This window comes from Leptonychotes weddellii, chromosome 4, assembly GCF_054177405.1.
Source record: "Leptonychotes weddellii isolate Sample4059 chromosome 4, ASM5417740v2, whole genome shotgun sequence".
Classification (NCBI taxonomy): domain Eukaryota; kingdom Metazoa; phylum Chordata; class Mammalia; order Carnivora; family Phocidae; genus Leptonychotes; species Leptonychotes weddellii.
The window spans coordinates 59,320,275-59,332,240 of record NC_138372.1 but is presented as its reverse complement, the minus strand read 5'-3'; the positions used below and the strand labels follow the sequence as shown (position 1 = coordinate 59,332,240).

At 37.6% G+C, this 11,966-nt stretch overlaps 1 protein-coding gene across 11 annotated transcripts in view; it reads right to left on the bottom strand.

Moving 5' to 3' along the window:
• Positions 1–11,966, bottom strand: part of NEXN (nexilin F-actin binding protein) — a 43,381-nt gene that overhangs the window by 20,874 nt on the left and 10,541 nt on the right. For all 11 annotated transcript variants that reach the window (XM_081817023.1, XM_081817015.1, XM_081817014.1 and 8 more), the window contains one exon: positions 1,079–1,157. In XM_081817023.1, the coding sequence (XP_081673149.1) occupies positions 1,079–1,105 (27 nt within the window). In that variant the 5' untranslated portion in view covers positions 1,106–1,157. Of the gene's footprint in view, positions 1–1,078; positions 1,158–11,966 lie in introns of those variants that run through there.

Genomic DNA, 11,966 nt, shown 5'->3' with positions numbered 1-11,966 from the left:
AGATTTGACATTTCTTACTTAAAAGATACCAGGACTAATTAAAATAAATTAGGTGAAAGTGAAAACAAGGCAAAAGTTTAGGCTTTCAAGTTTAAAGCCTACTTCATATATCCATGATCTTGCTTGTTTCCCTATCAAATATGAATAAAACTGAAGGGCAGTCCTTTATTCCCATGTATGGCCGAGATGTGCCGGGGTCTTCACATACAAGCGGTGATTTAGAGGTTGACTGCTACCCAACCCATCCAGAACTTCTGTACACCAACATTAAAAATGTGTAAAAAGGCTGTATCATTCCAAGTAGGCTGACCTCTAAGACAGCAAAAGAGCTTCCCAGGAAAGGAGGAATCTAGTAAAAGACTAGAGAAAAGATTTCCCTCCACTCTAAAACCAGGAAAGCCAACTATTTTCATCATTTCGAAAATTAAGCTGATCGCTAAAAAATTTCAGTAAATAAAACGTCGGTGCCTCAGAACATCAAACCCTTTTCTCCTAGTGATAATGGCAAATTACTTATTAATCTGTGGCATACCCAGCCTCTCTTTCATTATCATCTTATGGTGTCATTGGCCATTTAAGGTTTTTTAAACTTCATAATTTTGGGATGTCAGCAACTGAACTCTTCTTACTACAACTCCCCGTATCTACAGCCAAGAGCCAGAAAAAGGCGAAGAGAAGTTTTGCTGCAGCTGCTGGAAGAAATAGCTGAGAAGGAGCCTCACCTGAGAGTGAATTATTGCTTTCTCCTAAAGATATACATCAAATCTGGTTTTTTAAATACTAAAAATAAAATAACTTCTAAGACTTATCAAGGTATTACAATTCTATTCAAGGTGCTAGCCATCACATCCACTTCACCATCATTCACAAATTTAATAATTATGCTGCCAAGATTAGAATCCAAATGAAAATACTGGGCCCAAGAACAGCCTGTGAATTCTAGCTTTTACATTTTCTATCCTGACACTAGGTCATTATGAACTATGACCTTTCCACCAAGCAGCTCTACCATTTCTGCAGCTCTATAGTCAATCCTACGTTTCCCCCATTTTTTTTTTTTTTAACGTTGGAGACTTACCTCAGCCTTTTGGGAAATATCATTCATGTCTGCTGTATGTGTTACCAGGGTGATTTTGGAGTTTTGTATATTTTTGCACCTGAAAAAACAGATTAGTATTGAGTAACAATTTTTAATGACTTAATTCTTAATATGCTATGTATTTTTGTAAACAGAAACAGCATGTTAATTACTCCTCAAAAAATATTGACACAATCCAGGCAAGTAATAAACTGGGATAACCTTTAGCTCCTTTTCCCAAGATTCAGGGTATAGAAGGGACAAGGCACATGGTATTAAGAGATCCTTATAGGGGCATCTGGGTGGCTCAGTTGGTTGAGTGTCCAACTCTTGATTTCAGCTCAGGTCATGATCTCAGGATCGTGAGATCAAGTCTTGCAACAGGCTCCATGCTCAGCATAGAGTCTGCTTGAGTTTCTCTCTCTCTGCCCTTCCCCTTGCTCATGTGCACACTCACTCTCTCTCAAATAAATAAATAAATCTTAAAAAAAAAAATCCTTATAAATTTATGGTCCAGAATAGCGTGGTCAATGTATCAAGAGCCCTTGCAAAGAATTTTTATTCTGGGGCGCCTGGGTGGCTCAGTAGTTAAGCGTCTGCCTTCAGCTCAGTCATGATCTCCAGGGTCCTGGGATCGAGCCCCGCAGCAGGCTCCCTGCTCGGCAGGAAGCCTACTCCTCCCTCTCCCACTCCCCCTGCCTATATTCCCTCTCTGGCTTTGTCTCTCTGTCAAATAAATAAATAAAATCTTTTTTTAAAAAAAAGAATTTTTATTCTGCAGTTACTGGGTATATTATTCTGTATCAACTAGCTCAAGGTAGTTGATGGTGTTATTTAGATCTTCTGTGTCTTTACTAATTTTTGTGTGTGTGTGTGGCCTAGCTCTTCTAACAGTCTTCAACTATGTGGAATTGGCTGTTTTTTCCTTTAATTCTGTTATTTTTTTCATGTAATTTCAAGCTCTTTTAAGCACATGTGCATTATGATATCTTCTTTTTGAACTGACTCCTTCATCAGTATGAAATTTCCTTTTGATCTCATTGTCTTGAACTTATCGGATATTAAAATAGCCACACCAACTTTTTTTTTAATTTTTTTTATTTTTAAAGATTTTATTTATTTATTTGAGAGAGAGAATGAGAGACAGAGCATGAGAGGGAAGTGGGTCAGAGGGAGAAGCAGACCCCTTGCTGAGCAGGGAGCCCGATGTGGGACTCGATCCCGGGACTCCAGGATCATGACCTGAGCCGAAGGCAGTCACTTAACCAACTGAGCCACCCAGGCGCCCAGCCACACCAACTTTCTTAAGGTTAGTCTGCATGATGTATATAATTTTCTAGCCATTTACTTTATATTGGTCCATATAACTGGACCTTGCTTTTTTAAAAAATCAATTCTGATATCTTTTAATTGCAGCATTTAGTCCATTAACATTTAATGTAATTATTTATATGAATGGACTTAAGTCTACCATTTTACTATTCTTGTTTGCCTCTTTTTTTCTTCCTCTATTACTCTTTCCCTACCTACTTCTGAATTGAGTAATTTTCAGAATTTTATCCATTGGCTTAAAAAATTTTAGCAGCTTTACTAATTGACATACAATAAACTACACTTTTAAAAAGTGCACAATTTGGGGCCCTGGGTGGCTCAGATGGTTAAGCGTCTGCCTTCAGCTTGGGTCATGATCCCCGGGTCCTGGGATCGAGCCCCATGTCTGGCTCCTGGTTTGGCGGGGAGCCTGCTTCTCCCTCGCCCTCTGCCTCTGCCCTGCTCATGCTCTCACTCTCTGTATCTGTCTGTCTCAAATGAATAAAATCTTTAAAAATAGGCTGACATATGTATGTCCCTGTTGACACCATCACCACAATCAAGAGAATATATGCATTACCCACAAAAGTTTTCTCAGACCCCTTAACTCCCTCCATTTCTTGCTTTTCCCACCCCTATCCCCAGGCAGGTACACTTTTGGTCACTGCAGATTAAATTTTCTATAAATGGAATCAAATTGTATGTACTCTTTTGTCAGGCTTCTTTACCCAGCATAATTATTTTTGAGATTCATCCACGTTGTTACATGTATCAATAGTTCATTCCTTTTTAGTACTGAATATTATTCCATTGTATGAATATACTACAATTTGTTAACCATTCATCTGTTGATGGATATTTGGGTTGTTTACAGTTACTATTACACATAAAGTTACTATGAATATTCATGTACAAGTCTTTGTGTGAACATATGCTTTTTTATTTCTCAAGTAAGTAAAGTATAATGGCTAGGCCTTATGGTAGATGTATGTTTAACTTCTTTCTTTTTTTTAAGATTTTATTTATTTATTTGACAAAAAGAGAAACAGCGAGAGAGGGAACACAAGCAGGGGGAGAGGGAGAGGGAGAAGCAGGCTTCCCGCTGAGCAGGGAGCCCGATGCAGGGCTTGATCCAAGGACCCTGAGATCATGACCTGAGCCAAAATCAAGAGTGGGATGCTTAACCAAGTCAGCTACCCAGGTGCCCAATTAGTGAACTTTATGAGCCTTGAAAAAGTTAGTGTAACTCTGACTTTGTTCTTTTTTAAACTTGTTTTGACTATTCTGAGTCCTTTGAATTCACATATAAATTTTAGAATCAGGTCATCAATTTCTGTAAAAATGCCTGCTGAGATTTTGATTGGGACTGCATTGAATCTGTAATGACATCTTGAGTCTCTTTTTTTTTTAAAGATTTTATTTACTTATTTGACAGAGAGAGATAGCAAGAGGAGGAACACAAGCAGGGGGAGTGGGAGAGGGAGAGGTATCCTTTTAACATACTGATAAATTCAATTTGATAAAACTTTGGTAAGTTTTGCATCCATGTTTATGGGAGATATTGGTCTGTAGTTTTATTTTTTTGTAACATCTGCTTTTGTTAACAGAGTAATACTGCTCTCATAGAATGAGTTGGGAAGTATTTCTTCTTTAATTTTCTGTAAGACTTCCCTCATATACAACTGATATCATTTTTTCTTTAAATGTTTGCAAGAACTTTCCAGTGAAGCCATTTGGGGCTAAAGTTTTCTCTCTGGAAGAAGACAATATGATGGAGGTGGATGGGACATGATTCCATGTAATTATTAACAAAATCCTAACTTTTGTTGTTCAGTGAGCCGGTGGATGATTATTACATTATTAACAATACTTTCCTAATAAAAGCAGGCCATGCGTGACTGTGTGTCATTACTAAGGTTTATGAGTAATCTAATTCTGTGTGCCTGAGATAAAAATAACAAATAGCTCTAGTCCTGAGCTATTACCTGAGTCACTCAATCATATCTAGAGTTACCTATTAGAGATTTCTTCTTGTATAACCAATAAAATTTACCCTTCATTCTCACAGCTTCTCAAACCTTAGAATTATTTCTGGTTCATTCTTCTTTTAGATCTCCTAAATTATGATAGATTGTCAAGATTTGTGAATGTTTCTTTCAAATTTGTTCATATATATTACTTCACTATTTTCATTGCCTCCATAATAACATAGGTGAGCCTTTATCACCTCACACTTTGATTACAATTTGATAATCACACCTAAATCCAAATTTCAATTCTGTGCTTCCTAGTTAGGATTAGATAACATGTGAAAAATTCTAAAATAATACCTAACAGTAGGTACCCATAATTTTGATTAATTTCATTATTCACGGTCTCCCTCACTACCTTTTTTACCCTCTTCAGTAAAAAACTACATTTCCCTGCCAGTGAGCACACATTAATATATTATTTGTGTAATCTAAAAGAGTAATACCAAAGGGTAAGAGGAAATTTTGAGCAAACTCACATAGGATTATAGGGGTTGATAAACTTAGCTAAATTAACTGGCCAGAGGGAACTTCAGGGAATTTGTGTGTGTGTGTGTGTGTGTGTGGTGAAATGAAAGAAAATTGTGTGGTTTGGTGATGGTGAAAAATTAGCCTGTCAAGAACAGTCCTGGAGAATAAATGAATCAGCTACCTTTATTTTTTAAAAATCTTCAAATTATATCTTGACTTATTTATAGATTCAGAATAAAGTAAGTTTAATTTTTAAATTCAGTATGAGTAAAACCAGTTAAAATAGTCTTTTAAATATCATTTCAGTATTCTGAGCTCTGAAAATCTGTGAAAATTTGAATAGTACTAATTTTAACTTTTTTTAATAAAATATGAGCAAGTGATCCTTTGCTGAGTTTGCTCTGTTCTGCATTTTGATGATAAAAAAGTTGTAGCAAAATAAGTTTACTGGCTTTTTGTCTTACAGACTTGTCTTTTAAGGTGTAGATTACAAACCAGTAGGAATTCCTATCTCTTAAATAGTTTTATATAGAGAAAAAAAAATTTCAAGATCAAGCAGGCAAATATCTATATGTTTCCTTTATATTTTTTATTATTTTTAAAGATTTTATTTAGAGGGAAAGGGACAAGAAGACTCCACACTGAGCGCAGAGCCCGATGCAGGGCTCCATCCCACAACCCTGAGATCATGCCTGGAGCCAAAATCAAGAGTCAGAGGCTCAACCAACTGAGCCACCCAGGCTCCCCAGGATTCCTTTATAATTTTTAAAAGGTGTGACTCTGCCTGGTAGAAACAGCATTATATTCCAGTCGCTAACCCAGTTGTCTTTCTGTGCTAAAGTTAAAAGTATAAATTTGACTACGTTTGGATCATTAACTTCACAAGAAAGAATTCTATTCCACAGTCCTTATCAAAACTATCTCACTAATACATCCTTTGATCACATATGAATAAAATGATAATAATCCAAGCTAACATTTATGGAGCCTTTACTGTGTGCCAGGTAATATGCCAAGTGTTTAACAAGCATGATTTCATCCACTCCCCTCAATAACCCTTTCAGGTAAAAAATTATTATCCACCCTCTCTCAAAATTTCCAAGCCCAGTAATTTTAAAATTCTTAAGTGGTTGGGCGCCTGGGTGGCTCAGTCGGTTAAGCGACTGCCTTCAGCTCAGGTCATGCTCCCAGGGTCCTGGGATCGAGCCCCACCTCGGGCTCCCCCTGCTCAGTGGGGAGTCTGCTTCTTCCTCTCCCTCTGCCTGCCACTCCCCCTGCTTGTGCTCTCTCTCTCTCTGTCAAATAAATAAATAAAATCTTAAAAAAAAAAAATTCTTAAGTGGCTCCAGGGCACCTGGGTGGCTCAGTCGGTTAAGCTCAGGTCATGATCCTAGGGTCCTGGGATCAAGTTCCACATCAGGCTCCCTGCTCAGTAGGGAGCCTGCTTCTCCCTCTGCCTCTCTCCCAGCTTGTGTTCCCTCTCTCGCTCACTCTCTCTCAAAATAAATAAAATCTTTAAAAAATAAATAAAATAAAATTCTTAAAATATTAAGACGAGAATAATATATGAGTTTATCTAATAGGTTTGAACAATCTGTAAATTGTCACAGATGGGACAGCTGAGACTTAGAAAGTTAAGTAACTCGCCCAGGACCACACAACTAATGAGTGGTGGACACAGGATAAAAACAGGCAGTCTGACTACAGGGTCTGCAGTCTTACCCACTGTATTATGCTGATGCCAAAAAAATAGTACAACTAGTGCGTCTGGTGGAGGGAGGGGAATACCAACCAGCTTAGAAGGCTTAACCTACTAGTATAGTCAAATTATTTGAAAACCATAATTCTGAGCAGCAGAAATATACTGGAAGCTCAAAAGACATGACTGATAGTATTCTCTACATTTAATGAATTTGTAGTCTTGAGCTGGCAACTGGCAGTAGAACATGGTGCTGGTATTTTGCCCCATGTGAGCACAGTTTTTATTTAAGTAAGTTTATTTACTCTTAAATTGATATGTGCTAGCAGTTATTCTCTTAGAATTACTGGGAGTTAAGGAGACCCCAGAGTTAAGTTATTAAATGATTCTCAAGTACTGAATGAAAAGCAGTTAACTCGGCTTTTTTACAATTTACAACAAAGGAGGCAGGATTATACAGGAGGGAAAAGACAGTCTTTTCAATAAATGGTGTTGAGAAAACTGGAGAGCTACATGCAAAAGAATTTAACTTGTCTTTCTTATACCATACACAAAAATAAACTCAAACTGGATTAAAGACCTAAATGTGAGACCTGAAACCATGAAATTCCTGGAAGAAAACACAAGCAGTAATCTCTTGGAAATCGCCCCTAGCAACATATTTATGGATCGGTCTCCTCAAGCAAGGGAAACCAAAGCAAAAATAAACTATTGGGACTACACCAAAACAACAAAGGAAACACAGCAAAGGAAACATCAACCATCAAAAAGGGAACCTGCTCTATGGGAGAAGATATTTGCAAATGATATATCCAATAAGGGGTTAATATCCAAAATATATATAGAAGTTACACAATTCAACATCAAAAAAAAATCCAATTGAAAGATAGGCAGAGGACCCAAATAGACATTTTTTCAAAGATGTTCAGAGGGTCAACAGACTATGAAAAGATGCTCAACATCACTAATCATCAGGAAAATGCAAATCAAAACCACAGTGATATAACCTCACACCTGTCAGAATGACTAAGTATCAAAAAGATAAGAAATAAGTGTTGGCAAGGATATGGAGAAAACGGAACCCTAAGGCACTGTTAGTGGGAATGCAAACCAGTGCCACTGTGAAAAATGGTATGGAGATTCCAGTGCTTGTCATTCTAATTGTCATATCTCATTCAAAAAGATAAATGCACCCCTATGTTTACTGCAGCATTATTTACAATAGCCAAGATATGAAAGCAACCCAATGTCCATCAATGGGTGGATGGATAAAGAAAATGTGAAGTCACACTCACACACACATACACACACACACACACACGAATATGACTCAGACATAAAAAAGAATGAGATCTTGCCATTTGCGACAACACAGATGGGTTTACAGGGCATCATGCTAAGTCAAATAAATCAGAGAAAGACAAATACCCTATGATTTCACTTATATGTGGAATCTAAAAAACAAAGAAACAAACCCAGTAAACTCTTAAAAACAGAGAACAAACCAGTAATTGCCAGAGGGGAGGCAGGTAGAGGGATAGGCCAAATACACAAAGGGAATTAAGAAGTACAAACTCCAGTTATAAAATAAGTCATGGGAATGAAAAGCACTGTATAGGGAACATGGTGACATGGTGACATGTGGTGACAAATGGTGACTACACTTATCGTGGTGAACACTGAATAATGAATACAATTGTTGAATCAATATGTTGTACACCTGAAACTAATATAACACTGTTAATTACACTTCAATTTTTAAAAACTGCATATTCAGGTTCAATCTTGTCCTAATTTTTCATAAACCTTCTCTCATACAAAAATTTCCAAACCCCTGAATTTTTAAATTTGGCAAAAGGTTAATACAAATATATTTTGAAGTCTTCCAAAATATTCTACTAGAGCTTTTATTGCTTAAGGACCTTTGTAGCAAAATGCTAGGAATTATATCCTGATGACACGTTCTCAGTTAACTGCTGATTTTCTGAACACATTAAGCAGACGGTGATGGTGGAGGAAACACTGGAGTTACAACCAGAAAACTCGTATTAGTGTTTCTGTTTGGACTGTTTAGTAGATGCATGGTCTTGGATAAGCCACTTTACTTCTGTGAACTTCAGTTTCATGTATAAAATAGGAACAATAATGCCTTTCTCATTATATTGCCCCATAATATGGACAGTTCCCCCCTTCAGAATGTCAAGACTGCATCTGACATTCTCGGCCACTCCTTCACTCTGAAATCCTCCTCCCTCAGCTCCATGACGCTGCTCTCCCTGTTCTTCCGTGTCTCTGACCATTCCTTCTGTCTCCTCTGAGAGCTTCTCCGACTCTCACCGCTTCTTCGATGCTCTCTGCCCACATGTTTCAGTCTTTGCCCTTTCCTTCTCTCTCTACACTTTTTATTCAGTGATGTCATACGCTTTGGTAGTTTGCACTGCCTCGTGAACCTCATCTCTGTCCACAACTTCCTCTCTATCACCCACATGGAAAAACTGGCACACCTCAAGCCTTTGCACAGCTAGCTCCCTCAGCTTCAAGTTCTGCCCATCCCCTTATCTGTTAGCTAACTCCTACTCATCTTTTAGGTCATAGATAGTCATTTTTCTCCAGCAAGTCTTCCTTGACTCCACAAGACTGGATTATGTGCTTCTCCTGTGTGTATTTCCATTGCACCCACACTTACCCTGACTCTAGCATTTACCATAAGGTATGGTAATGAACCACTTTCTTGACTCCCTCTCTACCAGAGTGTGAGCTCTTTGAGAGTACAGACTGTAGTTTATGCATTACCGTGTCCACAGCCTGTGGCATGTACCTGGCATACAGAAGACATCCGTAATAATTGTTTGCTGCATAAGTAAATCCTGCCAACTTCAAGGTGAAGCACTTTAGAAACAGTTAAAGATTGTTTGGATATAATGTATTACTATCATTATGATTTTCATCATGCAGGAATACAATATAAATAGAACACACCATTTATTACACAAATATTTATTAAGCATCTGCTATGTGCCAGGCACTCTGCTGAGCATTGAGAAATACAGTTCAATGAATAACAGACGCTCTCCCTAGTCCCATGCTGTTACAGTCTCTTGACCAAAACTCCAAAAGAATCGGATGCTTAATGGACTGAGCCACCCAGGCTCCCCAACACGGGCAGAGTTCTAACATCAACCATCTCTGATACAGAGTTGAAAGGCAGCATGCACCATACCCCCATCTTCCAGTTAGATGCCCAAGAAAATGACCTCCATCCTCAGACTACTTTTTGTACTTCTCTTACGTCCACCTGTACATCTGGTAGACTTTATGCTCCTTTCCCAGATTACAGCAGATTGGTTCCTTTCCAGTGCCTGCCTCAATGTCATTAAATAATAAATTACAATTTAAAATAAACCCCCAAAAGCTATCACAGAAAGATTTTTAATATTCATGTAGTAATCATCAAAACTGAGAAGTCTAAAAGATCCCATTCCTTTGACCCAATTTTTATTTCCTTAATGAACTGTCTGTACTTTTGTTAAAATCTGCTACTGGATACTTATAGAAGATTTTCAAATTAATTTTTTGGGAACATATTCTCAAAATCCAAATATCCATTCAATCTTAGACTAATTTTATCACTGCCTCCCACTTTCATGCTCTTTAATATGTTATTAGTCAACATTTCACCTACCAGCCTATAAACTCATGTGGAATTTGCCGATTTAGAACAGAGACCCCAAGCCCTCCTTCAATTTCATATAATTATAGTTACCAGATATACTCATATATTTAGTATTCACATGTATTACTGTCATTTTTATTAATAAACTTACAAGATGAGAAGCTATAAAATTCAAAGTATCCACTTTAACAGTTTTCTCTTCTTCAGAATCCTGATAAACATTTTCGAATTATCAAGTCTTTTCCATAGGTCCCAGAACCCAAGTGTGGTGAGTACATAAAGTTACCTCAGTTTCTATAGGGAAGCTGTGTTAATGCAGTTTTTTCAAAGTTCTTAACTGATTACATATTATCAGAATAATGATTTTAAGTATACATGATTAGTAAAATGAGGTTTAAGAAAGTTCCCATAGAAACTTCTAGTCATGATTCCTTTGATTTCTAATAGGGTAACAAGTCACCATTCCTTACGTCTTCATCAGGTCACCTACTCAACTATCGCATCCCCTACCACTCTGTGCTGTTATCACTCCAGCTCTGAGGCTATTAACTGCATAGGGCAGCATGGATCACAATTAAAATTCTCATCTGGGCTTGTTAGGACTTCTTCAGGCCTTCTCAGACCTGGTTTTCCTTCCCATTCCTTCAACCTCTCACCTAACATACACATTCAATAGCTCATTTCCACCTCCAAGAGGATTCTTTTTTTTTTTTTAAGTTTTTATTTAAGTAATCTTTACACCCATTGTGGGGCTCAAACTCCCGACCTCGAGATCAAGAGTCACACTCCTCCACCTAAGCCAGCCAGGTGCCCCCTTCCAAGACAATTCTTTTTTTTTTTTAAAGATTTTATTTATTTATTTATTTGACAGAGAGAGAGAGAGAGACAGCGAGAGAGGGAACACAAGCAGGTGGAGTGGGAGAGGGAGAAGCAGGCTTCCCGCGGAACAGGGAGCCCGATGCGGGGCTCGATCCCAGGACCCTGGGATCATGACCTGAGCAGAAGGCAGACGCTTAACGACTGAGCAACCCAGGCGCCCCTCAAGACAATTCTTAAGCCACTTTTTTTTTTTACCAGTGAAGTATTTTCCCAAACTAATTATAATAGAAATCATGATTTTCTCCACTAAACTCTAAGCAGGAATGTTTTCTCTCCTTCAGTCTCTGACACCTCTAAATGTGCTTAAGCTTCTAGGTATACTTGGTATAAACTTTTAAATTTTTTATATGGTTAAACATCCCAGACATATCAGTTCTTTACCTTTATATTAAGGAAATTTCCAACATACACAAAATTAGAGAGACAAATACAATGAACCCTCATATACCCATCAAGAAGCTTCAACGATTACTCACTTTTTCCATCATCTTCAACAATACAAAGTCTGTTTCATTTATTTTGTACATCTCTTGCAGCATAACACATAAATACTTCCTAGGTGTTTTAAATCCTACTGCAGCTGCAACCACCACATCCTAGGTACCACGCAGACCATCCTCCTAGTCCCTCAGAATCAAACCCCTTAATTCTTGCCTTTTATTCTGTCTTGGGAAGACTTCAAAGTAACTACTCAAAGAAAACTGCTAAGTTCTCATTTGATGAAATCATTAATAAAATTAAGATACATATGAAAATAAAACATAAGGATATTTTTAAAGCTACAGTACATCGCAAGAAAGACCTGGAGTCTCTATACTGATAAAG